At 41.0% G+C, this 18,885-nt stretch overlaps 1 protein-coding gene across 5 annotated transcripts in view; it reads left to right on the forward strand.

The window, feature by feature from the left end:
- LOC122552612 (coiled-coil domain-containing protein 158-like) overlaps positions 1-18,885 on the forward strand; it is a 172,270-nt gene that overhangs the window by 52,403 nt on the left and 100,982 nt on the right. For all 5 annotated transcript variants that reach the window (XR_006312432.1, XM_043695369.1, XM_043695388.1 and 2 more), the window contains exon 8: positions 11,929-12,005. Coding sequence is in view for 4 of the 5 variants with exons in the window: in XM_043695369.1 (XP_043551304.1) it covers positions 11,929-12,005 (77 nt within the window). In the remaining variant the exon portion in view is untranslated. The remainder of the gene's footprint in view (positions 1-11,928; positions 12,006-18,885) is intronic.

Genomic DNA, 18,885 nt, shown 5'->3' on the forward strand with positions numbered 1-18,885 from the left:
AGCTCTGATAAGTTTACCAAATGCCTTCTTCACTACCGTCAGTCATTGGAGCAACGTATACTCAGCTGAAATGCTTTGCCACACTGCCTTGTCCAGTTCCCCAGAACAGCCTTCCTCTGGAGTTAATTGAATGGAGACAATAACTTTGGTATGTATTTACCATAGTAATTCACTTAGCTCCTCTGAAATAAATCTGAGCTCAGTGAGTGTGGTGCAATTCTTATTATTTTAACCTTGCTCTTGGTAGGATATCTATTCTGTATTCCGAGTACATTGCAGGATTTTGAAACATTTCACATTTGTGTGCCTTCACTCAGATTCCATGCTTTGGACTTTGGAGCATGTTATTTGACCTGACATTATGGGCCTGCCTGTTTGGAGCTGAAATAAATAGGGTATTTAAATAACATAGCACACCCTGAATTCCTTGCAGAATTAAGTTCATTATCCATTGGAAAATTCCAGGGACAGAGAAAACACCAAATGGTAGTCTATGAAACTGAAATAGACCAAATGTGTATATTAATAGTTAAATAGGACTTTTAACTTAAGTTGCAGATAAGTATTTGCTGAATCTAATTTTGAAAAAAATCTGGTCTCCTGATGACATTGCATGACATTTACAAAGTATCAAGTGAATTATGTTCTAGTGCCTGATTTATGGCTGCTTGATAATCCCCACATATCTTGCACCACCACCTGCCAGTTATCCCAGTTACTCTGTTTGACTTAAGTGATTGTGTTCTCAGTGTCAAGTCTTTCAGTTTTTGTGCTACGTTCTCCCTCAGGGCATAAGGCAATGGACAAGGCCTGCAATAATCTGGTCTCACAATTAGAGTCATAGAGATGTATAGCATGGAAACAGACCCTTCAGTCCAACCCGTCCATGCTGACCAGATATCCCAATCCAATCTAGTCCCACCTGCCAGCACCTGACCCACATCCCTCCAAACTCTTCCTATTCATATACCCATCCAAATGCCTCTTAAATGTTGCAATTGTACCAGCCTCCACCATATCCTCTGGCAGATCATTCCACACACGTACCACCCTCTGCATGAAAAAAGTTGTCCCTTAGGCCTCTTTTATATCTTTCCCCTCTCACCCTAAACCTATGCCCTCAAGTTCTGGACTCCCCGACCCCATCTGCAAACTTACTAACTATACCTCTTATGCTCGCATCCAAATCATTTATGTAAATGACCAAAGGTAGAGGACCCAGCACCGATCCTTGTGGCATCTTCTGGTCACAGGCCTCCAGTCTGAAAAACAACCCTCCACCACCACCCTCTGTCTTCTACCTTTGAGCCAGTGCTGTATCCAAATGGCTGGTTCTCCCTGTGTTCCATGAGATCTAACCTTGCTAATCAGTCTCCCATGGGGAACCTTGTCGAACGCTTTACTGAAGTCCATATAGATGACATCTATCGCTCTGCCCTCGTCAATCTTCTTTGTTACTTCTTCAAAATACTCAATCAAGTTTGTGAGACATGATTTCCCATGCACAAAGCAATGTTGACTATCCCGAATCAGTCCTTGCCTTTCCAAATACATGTACATCCTGTCCCTCAGGATTCCCTCCAATAACTTGCCCACCACCGAGGTCAGGCTCACCTGTCTGTAGTTCCCTGGCTTGTCTTTACCGCCCTTCTTAAACAGTGGCACCACGTTAGCCAACCTTCAGTCTTCCGGCACCTCACCTTTGACTATCGATAGTACAAATATCTCAGCAAGAGGACCAGCAATCACTTCTCTCGCTTCCCACAGAGTTCTAGGGTACACCTGATCAGGTCCTGGGGAATTATCCACTTTTAACCATTTCAAGACATCCAGCACTTCCTCCTCTGTAATCTGGACATTTTGCAAGATGTCACCATCTATTTTCCTGCAGTCTATATCTTCCATATCCTTTTCCACAATAATTACTGATGCATTTGAACTTGTACAATATCCCATATCCTTCATCGATTTGATGTTCACTAACATCGGCAACGATTCACTTGGTGATCATGTCATCTTGTATTGTGAATTTAATTTCTGTGCAAAAACGCCTTTTTCAACTAAATGCTGTTAGTCTTTTTCCTTATGAGGCTGTTTTTATCCCCCAATGCCACACTGGTGAGCAGTTTTGTATATTACCTTTTATGTTGTGACTGAAACCAACATGCTTCATAATCTTCTCTCTTCCATAACCTCTGAATTCTGTGCACGATTTCTCCAGTTGATGTCGACTCAGCTTTTTTGTGGTACAGTGATTCAGAAATCACATGCATCATTGTTGACCTCATGTTTATCAGATCTCTATCCAAAAACACTACGTGGACTACAGTGTCCTATGAATTTATACTCGATATCTTTGTACTTTGGTTCACATGGATCTCATCTGATCCTTCATTGACCTGACACTGTTCAATACCATGTGCAGTGATTGCTGTTTCCTCCATTTCCAGCATTTTCTGTGTTTACATTTGTTCAGCATACCTTGGCAGGATGACCGTTTTTGTTGCAGCTGTTGCACTCTGTCTTTACAAACAGGCAATTCTGTGCCCAATATTAGTCCACAGATTGATATTACAACTTTTTTGTACCTCTGCTACTAATAACACCCAACATTGGGGCCTTTTGCACAGTGAGCTGCAGCTACTTTACTTCAACATATAAACAGGTAAATGGTCAACTCTGACTTCTCTCAAATCATGTACTGCTATGTCCAGTGACAAGGCTGTTTGACAGGCCATGTCAATAATTAACGTTGGCAATGAAAGCAATGCACTGTGAATGCTTTCACTTTTTATACCACACACAGATCTGTTCTGCAATGTTGCCTCTCAAAATTCTCCAAAATAACAATGTATGAATATCTTCAAAGTTACAATAAAGTCTTCAATATCCTCATTGGGTAACTAATTTCTTGTTTTTATTCTGATAATTTTCTGCAATCTCCAATGGTTTGGGACTGTTGCACTGTTCAAGTTTACACAAAACGCCAAAAAGAAAGTTAAAAATCACACAACACCAGACTGTGGTTTGTGGAGTACCTGATGAAGAAGCAGCGCTCCGAAAGCTAGTGCTTTCAAATAAACCTGTTGGCATATCACCTGGTGTTGTGTGATTTTTAACTTTGTACACCCCAGTCCAAATCATGCCAAAAATAAACATGTCTTTGCACTTAGCAGGGATGAGCAAATTCATGAGCACCTCAAACACTTCTGAGCCTACTTCTGTCAGAAATATCATCCCTTTGCTTTCCCGTTGCCTGATTAATAGGATTAGCAGGACCTTTGAGGATATTGTCAGCTGTGAAAAACATTTCTAACCACGCCATATGTACACTAAGTTGCTGAGTCACCCGAGTGCCCTTAAATCTTTCTTGTGCTTCACACCCAATAAATATCCTGCATTCTCTTATTTGATGTTCATGTTTTTCGTGTATCTATGTGAAATGCTTTAGATTTCATATAAATGCAAGTTGTGAAAACCATCCTGTACATTGACTGAAAGCTGTCCCAGTGAAACACGAGATAACAAACTAGTATTAAGTTTGCAGTCAGTATTATCATCTCTGAAGGATTATGCAAGAACCAATTCCAAATAAGGAGGGCATAATTTATCAACTGGTAAGGAAATAGGTTTCACATCTGATCATTTTGCTAGGAAACTGTTTGCTATAAGTTATCAAGTTTAAAGTCAGTAATCTTCTGAATTAATTACCTTTGTTATTGTTTTAACTAATGTAATATTAGCCTTGATTCTGACACAGTAGAAGTTGTTCTTGTATTTTCTGTTCAAATAATATTCTGATGTTTTGCATGCTGTCTCTGGCAGCATGTTTAGTGGGTCTGGGCATCTTAGCTGACTTTTTATGATCCCTGCCTCAGGTCACTGAGACAGATGTAATACCAGATAAATATAGTTTCCTACAGCAGACTCAGCTGACATCATTTATTTCAGTGCATTCCATGTATTGAGTTTGTCACACTCCAGACCTGAATGGCACATTGCCACATAGTCATCATATTAATATCTGTGTACAATTTAGATATGGTTCTATTCATTTCTACAGGCTTATTTTAACAAGAGGCGGTATGCATACACTTGTGTCTGCTCTTCTATATCTTAATATTGATTTACAGTTGCTCCCTGTCAACTACATGACTATTAATGTATCTTTGGCGAGGAATAATTAAATGTTAACAGTTGGGGCGTTATCAGGTATTGACTAGGATCTGATTTATTTTTACGGTATTGTCATTTTACTAGTGGTTGACTGACAGATTCCAGGCCTCAGCTTGGCTTTGTCCTAACTTGAATTCCTTGGCCTGTGTCCCTATTATTTTTCCAGACATGGCTCCACCTCCCACTGCAGGTGGCCTCAGTGTTCTCTGCAGGGAATATTTTTCTGCTATGTACCATTTTATATTGCAGCTTCAGATCCACTGCACAAGTGACTGGAAGGCAATCCAACCTGGAACTAAATACATTCTCGCCCAGGCCCTCATGTTGCTGTGTTGCTGACTTATGGTGGTTCCTCGATTTTAAAATTTTAATCCTTGCTTTTGAATACCTCCATAGCTCACTCCTCCAGCTGTGAAAAACATTTCTAACCACTCCACATGTACATTAAGTTGCTGAGTCACCCTAGTGCCCTTAAATCTTTCTTGTGCTTCAACCCAATAAATATTTATCTGTTTATCCTATGTCTATTTATCCTGTCCATGCCTCTCTATAAGGTCACCCCTCAGCCTCCAACGCTCCAGGGAAAACAGCCCTAGCCTGTTCAGCCTCTCCCTATAGCTCAAATCCTCCAACCCTGGCAACATCTTTGTAAATCTTTTCTGAACCCCTTCAAATTTCACAACATCTTTCTGGTAGGAAGAAGACCAGAATTGCACGCAATATTCCAAAAGTGGTCTAACCAATGTCCTGTACAGCCACAACATGACCTAAATCTTTTCTGAACCCTTTCAAGTTTCAAAACATCTTTCTGGTAGGAAGAAGACCAGAATTGCACGCAATATTCCAAAAGTGGTCTAACCAATGTCCTGTACAGCCACAACATGACCTCCCAATAAATTCCATCACATCTTGTTGAAGGGATTTAAATGTGGCTTTCTGGATAAGGTGGGCTGCACTTGCTTGGCAGTAGCACATTAAATATGTGGAACTGGGTATGTAAGTTACCCGACGTGGTGCCAGGCAATGACCATCTCCCACATGAAAGCATGTTATCATTTCCCCTTGTCATTCAATGACATAACCACTACTAAATAACTTTCTATCAACATCCTTTCTTGGGAGGCCGGGGAAGGGGTTGGGGAGTGGGGAGAGTTGGTGGGGGTGGTTGGGTGCGATTATACAGTTGACCAGAAATGACACCCATCATATAAATAATACCACTACAAAGGCAGACCAGAGGCTGGAAATTCAATGTGAGTAATTCAGTTCATGATTTCCAAGGCCTGTGCACCATACACATGAAACATAAGAAACAGGAGTAGGAGTAGGCCATCTGGCCCTTCAAGCCCGCACTACCATTCAATAAGATCATGGCTGATCTTTTTTGTGACCTCAGCTCCACTTACCCGCCCTCTCACCATAACCCTTAATTCCTTTATTGTTCAAACATTATCTATCTTAGCTTTAAAAACATTCAATGAGGAAGTCTCAACTACTTCACTGGGCAGGAAATTCCACAGATTCACAACCCTTTAGGTGAATGTGTTCCTCCTCAGTTCAGTCCTGAATCTGCTGTCTCTAATTTTGAGGCAATGCCCTCTAGTTCTAGTTTCACCCACCAGTGGAAACAACCTCTCTGCTTCTATCTTATCTAATCCCTTTATAATTTTATATGTTTCCATAAGATCCTCCCTCATTCTTTGAGTATAGTTGTATAATATCCACTTGTCTAGATATATGCAGCTCCAACAGCATTTAAGAAACTTGACACTACCTAGCAATAAGCAACCCACTGGATAGGCATCCCATCTGTCAACTTAAATATTTTCTCCCTCCTCCACTGTAATGATAGCAGTGAACATCGTATACAGAAAGCACTGCAGGAACTGACCAAGGTGCTTTTGGTCAGTTCTTCCAAATCCACGATCTGTGATCTCGAAGGACAAGGGTAGAAGATGTATGAGAACACCACTTGCAAGTTCGCCTTAAGTTATCTATTATTCTCACTTGGAACAAGACTAATACTGGGTCATAATCTTGGATCTCTCTCTTTAATAACGCTGTGGGTATACCTACACTATATGGACTGGAACAGTTCATAAAGGCAGCTGGTAATAATCTTCCCAAGGGCAATTAAAAATATATAATCCATATGGGTCTAGCCAATAATGTCCACAAAAGAGAGTTAGCATTGACTTTTCTCCTCTTGTTTTTTAATCATGAGCTTTAAATTCGGCTAAAGTTGGTGAAATGGAAATAACCTGCATATACTGGCTTTAAGAATCCCAGGTAAAATTACTTTAAATGATCTCAATCCAAAGTAAGCATGAGTTAACACTGCAAACCTTACCAGTATTTGGAAATTGGCAAGTTCACTGAAAGACCAAGCATTGTTGACTTGGGAATTTTTAAAAAAAGTCAAACTCTAACAATAGGTAGTGGACATTGTTCTTCTCAGATCTTTATTTAGTTTCCTTAAGTCAATGCATATTCTCAGCTTTCAAGGTTATATCACTGCTGCCATGATGATAATTCATTCTGCAGAAATTGTGACTTCCTTAATTATTCCCTTCTTTTCTAGCTCTTCTGTCTTATCTTATGGCACACTAGGTTATCGTCCAGCAGGTTTATTTGAAATCACAAGCTTTCATAGCACTGCTCCTTCGTCAGATGAAATGAAGAGAAGCACACAGGCTCAGAATTTACAGGCAGAGAATCAAAAATTCGTACAAATGTGTTAACACACTCAATAACAAGTCTCTGCAGGTGATCAGAAGTGTCAGACAGTATGAGTAAAGTGTCAACAGCTTGAATAACAAGTGAAGGAATGTTCTATGATAAGGCAGAGAGATAATTACAAAAAGTTAAAAAGAAGATGGTGATGGAGACAAACCAAATGGTTGGAATTACATGATAGGTATGAGTCGCATGACTAGGGGCTAATCAAAGTAACACGTAATCCAAAACAGTACAAGCTAATTAAGGTAGAGAGATCATAACAAGTTATCAAGATGATGGTATCAGAACAGAACAGTGAGGATGCTTTTACAAATAGAGAACAGTGTGGTGGGGTTACATGTAGCGTGACATGAACCCAAGATCAAGGTTGAGGCCGTCTTCATGAGTATGGAACTTGGTTATCAGTTTCTGCTCGGCGATTCTGTGTTGTTGTGTATCTTGAAGGCTGCCTTGGAGGACATTTAACCAAAGATCGGAGGCTGAATGTTCTTGGCTGCTGAAGTGTTCCCCGTATGGGAGGGAATATTCCCATCTGGCAATTGTTGCGCAGTGTCCATTCATCTGTTGTTTTTGCGTCTGCATGGTCTTGCCAATATACCATGTCTTGGGGCATTCTTGTCTGCAGCATACGAGGTGGACAACATTGGTCAAATCACGTGAGTATGTGCCATATACGTGGTCGATGATCTAACCTATCTTGCAGAGGTTGTCATGGCAGGGTTGTGTGGTTGTGTTTTCCTGAAGGCAATGATCAACGGTCTGTTTAAAATTTGGCAGTTGTCTAAAGGCGTGAATTGGAGATGTCGGGATGACCTTGGTGAGATGTTTGTTGTCATTGATGACATGTTGAAGGCTGCAAAGAACGTGGTGTACTTTCTCCTCTCCGGGATGTTGGAGGGTACTCTATCGATCATGTCCTGTGTATGTCTTCTGAGGAGGTCGTTGCAGTTTTTCCACTTTGGCATTGTGATCAATGAGTTGAGCATTCTATCCTGTTCTTATGAGGGGCAACTTTCAGCATTTTCAGGTGGCCATCATATTCCTCCTTGTCTGAGCAGATCCTTTGTATATATAGGACTTGTCCATAGGGGATGGCTTCTTTAACAAGTTTAGGGAGGAAATTAGAGAAGTGCAGCACCATGAGGTTATCCATGAGCTTGCGGTAGAGTGAGGTACTGAGGGGTCCGTCCATGATGGGGATGTGGGTGTCCAAGATTGAGACTGATTCTGAAGGGTAGTCCATGATAAGTCTAATGGTGGGATGAAACTTGTTGATATCATTATACAGCCGTTTCAGTAATTCCTCGCCATGTGTCCAAAGGAAGAAAATGTCCATGTATCTAGTGTATCACATTGGTTGGAAGTCCTGTGCAGCAAAGAAGAATTGCTCGAACTTGTGCATGGACATTTTGGTGTATCGGGGTGCAAATTTGGACCCCATGGCTGTTCCATGTGTCTGGATGAAGAGCTGTTTGTTGTGGTTGAGGGTGAGCGGATGAATTGGGCTCGCTGCCTACATCTTGGGGTTTGTGGAAGAATTCCCAGAGCCTCATTCGCCTGATGAATTCCTGTGTCTGCTGTGACACCAATGGGGTTCATTTTTGTCATGGGGCAGAAATTGAGCCCTAGGCTGAGAACTTCTGTTTCGCCTGGTTGAAGGGTGTGGTCAGACAAGTTGACAATGGATTTCAATGTGGTTTCAAACGTGGCACTGGAGGAGGCTTGGTTACTGCTGGTAGTGATGCTGAATTTCTCCAAGTTTCTCTTGGGTTCATGTTGCTCCACATGTAACGCCACCATATGTTCCGTATTTGTAAAATCTTCCTCACCTGTTTTGATCCCATCATCTTGATAACTTATTATGATCTCTCTACCTTAATTAGCTTGAACTGTTTTGGATTATTTATTGCTTTGGTGAGACCATCACCATATGACTCTTATATCTATCATGTTACTCCAACTATTTGGTTTGTCTCCACGACCATCTTATTTTTAATTTTTTGTAATTATCTCTCTGCCTCAATTAATCAGATTATGGATTATCCTTTCACTTGTTATTCAGCTGTTGACATTTTACCCACACTGTCTGACACTCTTGATCACCTGCAAACACTTGTTATTCAGCCAGTTGACACCCCACTCTCACCATCTGCACAATCTTTTGATATTTCTGTCTATAAATTCTGTGCCTGTGTGTTTCTGTTCACTTCAATGATAAAGAAGCAGCACTCCAATAGCTTGTGATTTCAAATAAATCTTTTGGACTATAATCTGGTGTCGTGTGACTTCTGACCTTGTCCACCTCAGTCCATTTACTGCACCTCCACATCATCTAATATAGACTGGCAGTGAGAGCAGCTGAATTGGTCTTACATTCTTATCTACTTTGAATAATATTCTCCAGAAGACATCCTGACCCTGTAAATACATCTTTGTATTCCTCCAGGATCTGTTACACTGTTAATAGTTTAGTGTGCTGCGAAATTTTACATCTTTGTTTTGGCAAGTGAAGATAACCAATCCAAACTTTTGACTTATTTTGGCTGAGAGAGTGGCATTTACTTGATTACTGGGATCTGGAACTTCAGAGCTTTGTTCATGCCATTGAAAGGGACTTGTAATCTGTGCTCTCAGCACATGTATGGTGCCATCACAAAGCCTCAACCTTATTTCAAGGGCTTCATTTTTGGATTTAATATGCTTTGCACAAGTTTGTGTAAGTACTGATATTGTATGTCGTGTCAGTGTCTGACACTGTTGATGTAGTCATCATTCCAACAGCCATAAACAATTTACAATTTATCTATCCAACCAGTGATATGGTATAAAGTGATTAATCAGTATCTTCAGCGTCTATCTCTCCAACAGCTATTTATGCTCCTTCCAGCTCTAAAGTTGTTTGCAAAGTAATTCCACTTCTTACAGTCAGAATACTGCATTCCCCTCACCTTCACTTTGTGGATACCCTCCACTGTATTACTTCCTGCTGTTTCCCCTGATTGTTCAGCCCTTTGGGCCTGGACTGTCTGTGTTAGCATGAACATGCTCTAGTTGCTAGTTTATAATCCCAGCACCTCTGGGTGTGTCAGCTGTTTTCCTGAGAGTTAGTTTCTCCTCTCTGACGAAATGTGACCTCACTATGGGACTTCTTATGACTAATAGGTCATGATGGCTCTGTGGTTAGCGCTGCTGCCTCAGCGTCAGGGACCCTGGTTTCAATCCAACCTCGGGTGACTGTCTATGTGAAGTTTGCACATTCTCCGTGTGTCTGCATGAGTTTTCTTCCTCCCATAATCTAATAATGTGCAGGTTAGGTGAATTGGCAATGCTAAGTTGCCCATATTGTCTAGTGATGTGTAGGCAAGGTAGTGTAGCCATGGGAAATGCTGGGCTACAGGGATAGGGTAGGGAGTGGGTCTGGGAGATACTCTTCGGATTAGATTAGATTAGATTTCCTACAATATAGAAACAGGCCTTTCGGCTCAACAAGTCCACACCAACCCTCCAAAGAGCAACCCACCCAGACCTATTCCCCTACATTTACCCCTGACTACCCCTACACACCTAACACTATGGGCAATTTAGCATGACCAATTCACTTACCCTGCACATCTTTGGATTGTGGGAGGAAACCCATGCAGACACGGGGAGAATGTGCAAACTCCACACAGGCAGTCGCCCAAGGTGGGAATTGAACCCAGGTCCCTGGCGCTGTGAGGCAGCAATGCTAACCACTGAGCCACCATGCCGCCCTGATGACTTGATGGGCTGAATGGCCATGCTTCCACGCTGTAGGGATTCCATGATATTATGACTCTAACATAATCCTTCTTTACTCAGATTGTCTTTTAGTTTTGCAAAGTCACAAAATCTGTTAGTTGGGTTTTAAGTCACATACTGCTCAATGGACAGTTCTTCCACCTGGACTTTAATATTGAACATGTGCCATTCATAAATTATGCTCACTTAGGATTCAAAGTAAAAGTGTGCTTTCAAGATGTTCAAAATTTCTGCAGTTTGTTTCTTGTGTTTTTCAGGGAAATTTAGCATGGAGTACATTTTGAAACAAACAGTCTGCTCTCAACAGTGATAAATGTGTCGCTGCTGTCAGCTGCTCTGCCTTGTTAAACAAACCTGTCACTATTTTGTAATTTAGCCATGGCGTGTGGAACAACTGCCAGTATTGCTTCATTTCACCTTTCATTTTAACTGGAGTCAGGAGGGAAGTTTCAGCCATTGTGCCTTATCCAGCGTTTCAGCTATGCCCTCATTCTTTGTTCTTTTCCAGTTTCTTTCAGCTGCGACTTTCATAGCTGTGAATATTCCTGTTAGTAGGTCTACCTTTGTAAAGCTCTTCAGTACTCTTCTCGACTACATTTTTGACACCATGTTCTGTGCTCTCGAGACAGCAGTCTGGTCTACACTGAAGTATCTATGAAATGGCTACCTTCATTTCGTGTGCAACTCTTGGTCGGGGTCATCTGATTATGACAGTCCAGGATGTACATTTCTACATGATTGCGTTTCAGTGTATGCACATCAGATATTGAATTTGGAAGTATTGCTGATATACAAAGAGCAGAGAGTGATGTCTTCCCTAGCATCTATTTTAACACCTTGATAAATACAATTTTTAACGTGTGTAAATCATACATTTATTTTAAAAATGCAGGTTAGAGAAATTGTAAAGGATTAAGATGAAGTAGAAGCTCAGAGAGAGAGAGAAATCTATGAAAACAGAAGAACAAGGACAAAAAAGTGGACAAGGAATCAAAATAGAGACAGCAGAAAGAAAGTCCAAGAGCCAGAGAGAGAGCAGAATATAAACAAAATCACAATTATGGAGTGATAGATGAACAAGGGATTTAATAATCAGTAATATTCCAACTTTGTATAAAACATTATATTTCTACATTTACAAAAGATTGTTATCTTTGAGAAACATTATTTTCTGTTTGTTCGTGGAATTAGACTTTCAAGAATAACACGTTGAAATATATTATTTGGGTTTAGATGGAAGAACAGCTGGCAAACCTGAAAACTGAAGCTCAAAACCAACCTGAAGCTTTGCTTAAGTCACAAGAAGAGCGGTAATTCTATTTAATGGTCTCCTCTGAGTTAATTTGTATTGTTATCTTGGATTGCTGGGTGGGGAGAAATTGAGGTCAAACATAATTGCTGTCTGAAAATTCCCCCTACAGTTTACATTGTGAATGTAAATATTTGTATGTTTTAAAACCATAACTTGTGTCTATGTTCCCATTTTAGGTTCATTTACTCTCAAACTGTATGCATTTTCCTGTTTAACTGGGTGTTATTTGAGTGACTTTTTAAAATATCCCCCTCTTTCTTTGGGGAGTAGACTAACCTAGTTAAGCATTTTCCCCAATTACACAGATTGGAAACCTCAGTTGCAATCATACACAGTGCATTGGAGTACTGAAGTGGAGTACATATTAACAATTATTAAAACATTCCATCCTCTCTTTAATATTACTTCTTTATATACACAATGATTCCCAAACACAGATGCTAATGATAAATAAATGGACTGATTGAGATTCAGTATACACCTATAATTTCATGCGTTCACTTTATACTCAGTTCATAGGCACAGGACCCCAATAAAAGAAGTACTTGTATGAACCACAGTTTATAACTTGCCCTCATCTATTAGGAACAGGATGGGTAAAACTGAAGGTTAATCTACCCACCTTGTTTTCATGACTGTGGCATGTAATGCATATCTTCAAAGCTCCATTGAAGTACAAGGATGCTGTACAAATTCTGGTCAAGTAACAATTCAGTGGAAAGTTTGTGTGCCAGGCAGCGTCTTCTTAAGGTGCAGTTCCTATAAAAAGAATAATAAAAGAACTTAGCAGGTCTGGCAGCATTTGTAAGGAGAAAAACAGAGTGAACGCTTTGAGTCCAATATGACTCCTCTTCCTACAATAAGAAGGAAGTTGCAGTGCACTGTCAAACATGGCAGCTATTGGTAATGGTTCTGGCCCCTCAAAGCCATATTGAAGGAAGGGAGGAGGGACACCCAGAATTACCCATGATGTTCTGAATGTGCTATTTCAGGAATTAGGAATGAAGATCCTATTACTGGCAGGTAAGGAGAATAGAGAATGGTGGGGAAAGAAACCTGGCAGACTGACCATGAGAAGAGAATGGGAACAGGTACCGAGAGTTGTCAGTAACCAGAAAATGATGACTGACAATGGCATATGAAGATTCCTTCCCCCCCTTGACTGGCCAAGATGAGTGGAAGCTGGATTTTACAGTTCCCTGTAGAAATATTTAAAGATGGTAGGGTTGAATTGTGTTCAGAATCAAGTAAGTGGCCTCCCGTTGCTATTCAGTGTACTCCTGATCTGTCTCCCATAGTATGGTGGGTGGAGTAAATGTTAGGAGCCTTCTCAGGCACCCTTCGGCCAGTAACCCTTGAGTGATGAATTAGTAATGGGTTAAGAGCTTCCTTCTACCTCCAACACTACTTTATATAGAGCAAGAGAAAGCAGAGGCAAGGCAATAACTCAACAGCTTTTACTGTGAGGATTTTTTGTGGAGCTGGCAGTGGGTAGGGTGTGGGGTAGATGGTAAATAACTTGTGGGGTTCTGTGCCTATTAACCCCCTGCTCCCACAAGATCGTAGAGCAGCTTTAATGCTCTCCCCCTGCCCATCCACCCCCTCCCTGACTGGGATGTGTCAGTCAGGCCTGTCCTAAATTCCATACTTATGTTTCAAGACAGTTTTCATTACTACTTCTTCAGGGGCTGTCTATATTTACAGCATGCCCCTAATGCTGCTGATGTTGTGTCTTGTCTCATAATGAGTATATCAGTATTCCTTTAAGAGCTATGTTCATGTTATCATCGCTGTATCATAGTATGTGTCCTGAGGATACAAAGATCACATACTCCATCTTACCTCATATTACTTGAAGTATCGTCCGCTGTTGTAATCTAACAGCTTAATATTAACACAGGTAGTTTTCTGGCACAGGAGATAGTGTTTGTAAATAATGTTTAAATGTAATAAATATCTGTTGGATTCATCAATACCATGATATCCATGCCGAGTTTTATGTTATGGGAGAGTACATAAGTATTATTACATCAGGTAAACACCCTTTTGGAGGAAACCTCTCACCAGCTGGTACTAAGGAGATTGGTGGGGAACTCTCTTGGGCAGGGCTACTTTCCACTGTGAAACAATTTAAACTGCTCCCAATGTGACATCTCTGTAGTAGGTTTCAGGTGGTGGGCTGACAGACAAAGTTTTGCTCAAGGGGAAAATGTGCCTCATAAAATCCAGCCCACATCTCTCACTGGCTACAATTGTACCTCCATCTCAATTGCACCACTGCTCAATATACCATACTTACAACGCTATAAAAATCGCTAACATTAACTGATAATTCCATATCATGAAAGGTGTTATGAAGCAGAGATTACACATGGAGTGACCATGAAAACTCTGATTCATCCGCTATGTTATAGTGCTTTCAGATAATGTGGAACTACAAGGTGCTAAGACCCTCCAGGAGCAGAGGAGAGGAAAGTGAAGGAAGATAACCTGAAAAAAAATGACCTCATCCAACCTAATACTTGTAGCTTCCATCTCAGGTTCTGGCAGGGCATATACTTACAGGCTAGTTTGGAATCAGAATCTGCAAGTGATGAGTCACAAGACAAAATGGGCTGCATAAGTTCCATCTTTGGACTTTCTAGAGGGCTAAATCTCACAGCAATTTTGCTGCAGAGGATTTGGATGAGGACCTCCTTGGGACAGACTGCAGAAAACATTGATCAATATATGCAATGAGATGCTTGCTGTAATGGTAAGTCTGCCAGAATACCTCCAGCCTATGACTGTTGAAGAGGTCTGCTGTAAATTGACTCCAGACATCCTACAGAGTTTGGAACTGATAATTTGCAATATAGTAGTAGTGGGCATCTCCATGGAGCATCTGCTGGCTAGTGTGTGAGCTTCAACTGTAACATGGACAAAGTCCTACCGGTTTTATTAGTGCTGTCGTGGGAATCAAGGGACCTGAGGTCCTTCACAGCTGACTTCAGACTCCATCTGCTGTTTTCCATTGCATGGTCAATGCAGGCAAACTCATGATTTATTGACCTGGTGAAAGTAGCAAGGGGGTAATCTTCTTCAATTACTGTAGTCCAAGTGATATTGTTACAACCGCAATGAGGTTAGGGAGGGAGTTCTAGTGTTTCAATCCAGTGATAATAGATGAAGGACAATATAATTCCAAGTCAGAATGTTGTGTGAATTGAAGATTTCCTTCTTCTTGTTCCTTTACTCCAATCTTTTTGGGATAAAAGCAAACTCACTTTCCTAATTGCTTGCTGAACCTACATACCGACAGGTCTCCCTGATCATTAGCTTTTAAAACATTCATATCTTTAAAAAAAAAAGGTTCTGCTTTTCTATTGTTACCAGAGTGAACAACCTCACACATTATACTTCATCTGCCTCCTTGTTGCTGTTAACTTCTCTCCATCTCTTTGGTCTCTCTTTGTGTCCTCATAGCTGACTTTCTCAGCTAGCATTGTATCACCCACAAACTTAGACACAATAGGGCAGATGTTCTTCTGGCCAGATAGTCTTAATGCCAGTGTAGATGGGAGCTGGACACACAGACACTTTGGAATCCCTGTTGTGGCAGACTCTGAAGGAATTGCTCAGGAAAGTTTCCACTTGGCAATTGCTCTACATCTGGAACCCTCCGAAAGTCGCCATAAACATCTGAGATTTTGCATGGTTCCAGTCAATGTAAGTGGAATAATTACTTGTTTGGACTAATAAATACTATTGTAAAAACTCACTCAACTATGCCATCACCCCCGATCACTTACATCACCAGATACTGATTACACACACCCATCCACCCAAACCAATAATCCATCTTCCCAACTAGCCACCACACCTCCCCACCGCCCCCCAACACAACTGGACCCAATTTTTCCAACCGACCCCGACCTATCCGAAGACTTGCCTTGCTACCTTTCACCCTGTCACCTTTCCCAACCCAGCTGGCACATGACCCCCTCCCCATCTGGTATCCTGCCCTCCTCACACCCTAACACCACACTTGCCCTATATGCAGATCGTCAATAGCAGCTGTCAAAGTGGCTGCCAGGAGCTTTAAATTTCAAAATATAGCAACCGACTGCTATGAAAACACACCATGGTTTGCCTTCCTCTAACTGCATGCACAATATAAGAACTGACAGAATGGAAGTACAGCATTTCTGAAGGAGTTCTTTAATATCCATGTATACCACATGTACTGGCTCAGTTTTACTATCTCAAAAATGTAAATTAATCTGTCACAGTTCTCATTTTCTGTGTGTGTGTGTGGTGTGTGTGTGTGTGTACGAATGTGTGATTAGAATATTATCTAAATGGCTCAGGTATTCAGAATGGCATTAAGATTAAAGGTTTTAATTCATGTGCTGCCTGATTTGGACTTGAGGCCTCCCTCCTTACCCTGCCATGCAGTAAAATTACAGCATAAGCTGTGGTTCCTCAAATCTTTAATAATTTGGGATGCTACCTGGAGAAGAAAAGTAATGGATTTCAGTTGTTTCCCCAAACCAATGCCAAGCATACTGAATGTACTCCAAACTCTATCTCTGTGATCTGCTCTAAAGTAACATGCTCTAAAGAATGCACCCTTCCTTACATCAGCAACACTTCTGTATGGGTTGGATTTGTAAAGAATAAAGAATAGTACTGCACAGCAATGGACCCTTTGACCCACCAAGACTGTATCGATATATGATGTCTTTTTAAATTTAAAACAAGTTTGCCGTATGTGGTCCATATCCCTCTATTCCCTGACAATTCACAATCTGTCAAGATACCTCTAAAATGTTGCTACTGTATCAGCCGACTCTTCTGGGAGTGCATTCTTGGCACTTACCACCCCACTGTGTAGAAGAAAATCCTGCCTCTTATATTTCCTTTCAACTTATTCCTTTTACCTTAAACCTATGTCCCCTAGTAATTGATATTTCTAACCTGGAAAAAAAGACTCCGACTGTCCATTCTCTCCATGCCTGTTATAATTTTGTTAACCTCTATCAGGTCACTTCCTCATCCTCCAATGTTCAAACAAAAACAAACCAAATTTGTCCAGTCTCTCCACATAGCTAATGCCTTCCAAATCAGGCAACATCTTGGTAAACCTTTTCTGTTCCCTCTTCAAAGCCTTCACATCCTGTGTGGTGACCAATATTCAAAATGTGGCTTCATTAAAGTTCTGCATAGTTGCAACATGGCTTGCCAAGTTTTATGCCTCTATGTCCTTATTGATGAAGGTAAGCATGCCGTATGCCTTCTTTACCACCTTATCCACTTGTGTTGCCACTTTCAGGGAACTGAGGATCTGTATGCCTGAATCACTGTGTATGTTGATGCTGCAGAGCATTCTGCCTTTACTGTATATTTGTTTCCTGTATTAGGTCTTTCAAAATGCATCACCTTGCATTTGTCCAGATTAAACTCCATCTGCCAATTCTACATCCAAGTCTCCAGCTTATATTTATCCTCCTTTTTCCTCTGGCAATCCTCCTCACTATCTGCTGCACCTCCAATGTTTTTATTGTCTGAAAAATTACTAATCAGGCCCACCTTCATTCGCCTCCAAACAATTTATATAAATTACAAACAACAGGGCTCCTAGCACTTATCCCTGTGGAACACCACTGGTCACAGATACCTAGTTAGAAAAACACCCTTCTATCTCTGGGACTTTGTCTTCTATGACTAAGGCGGTTCTGCATCCACCTTACTAGCTCACTGTGGATCCCATGTGACATCACTTTATATATCAGACAGTTTTAAATGATCTTTTCAAAGGTCTTGCTAAAGTCAATGTAGACAACATCAGCCACCCTGCCCTCAATCATTTTTGTCACTTCCTCAAAGATCTCAAATAAGTTTGTAAGGCATGACCTTCCCCAGATAGACCCATGCTGCCTCAAGCAAGTCCAATTTTTTTCCAAACGTGAGTAAATTTTATCCCTAAGAATCTTCTCCAATAATTTCCCTATCACTGACATAAGGCTCACCAGCCTGTAATTTGCTGGATTATCATCACTATTGCTTTTCTTAAGCAAATGAACAACATGAGCTAGTTTCCAATCCTCTGGGACCTCTCCTATGACTGAAGAGGTAATTAAGATGTTGTATAAAACCCCAGCAACCTGCCTACCATAATGCTTTTCAAAATGCCCAACATCTTAAAGGGTGGCACAGTAGCTCAGTGGTTAGCACCACTGCCTGATAGCGCCAGGGTCCCAGTTAAAATTGTACCCTCAGGCCACTATCTGTGTGGGATTTGTGCATTGTCCCAGAGTCTGCATGAATTTCCTCCTATAGTCCAAAGATATGCAGGTTAGTTGGAAAACATAGGGTGGGTCTGGGTGGGATACTCTTCAGAGGGGTGGTGTGGGCTTGATGGACTGAATAGCCTACTTCCATACTGTAGAGATTTGTTTAGGATCTCACCAACTCTCTCTGGGTCCATGCATAAATTTCTTCCTTTGTCTTTAAGGAGACCTACCCTTTCCCTAGCTACCCTCTTGTTCTTTATAAATGTATAAAATTCTTTAGAATTTTTTAAAATCTTTTTCCCAAGGAGATTTAGCCCTCCTTGAAATAACTCAACGGTGTTCAGTATCCCACCACCAAGTCATCCATTATTTACACATGCAGAATACTTGACACTTGTCCAGCTTCTTCAGAGTCAGCTCTCAGAGTGAACAGAACCTCTGAGACTGCTGTTTATATACATCAGCCAGGGCTCCCTGATTGGACCAGGTTAACATCCCCAGTTAAGGAACTCTTAGTGAAAGTAATAGGGTGGTTGTTATGGGGGACTTTAACTTTCCTGATATTGATTGGGAAAGCTATAGCTCTAGTTCGTTAGATGGGTC

The sequence above is a fragment of the Chiloscyllium plagiosum genome, chromosome 1 (assembly GCF_004010195.1).
Source record: "Chiloscyllium plagiosum isolate BGI_BamShark_2017 chromosome 1, ASM401019v2, whole genome shotgun sequence".
NCBI lineage: Eukaryota > Metazoa > Chordata > Chondrichthyes > Orectolobiformes > Hemiscylliidae > Chiloscyllium > Chiloscyllium plagiosum.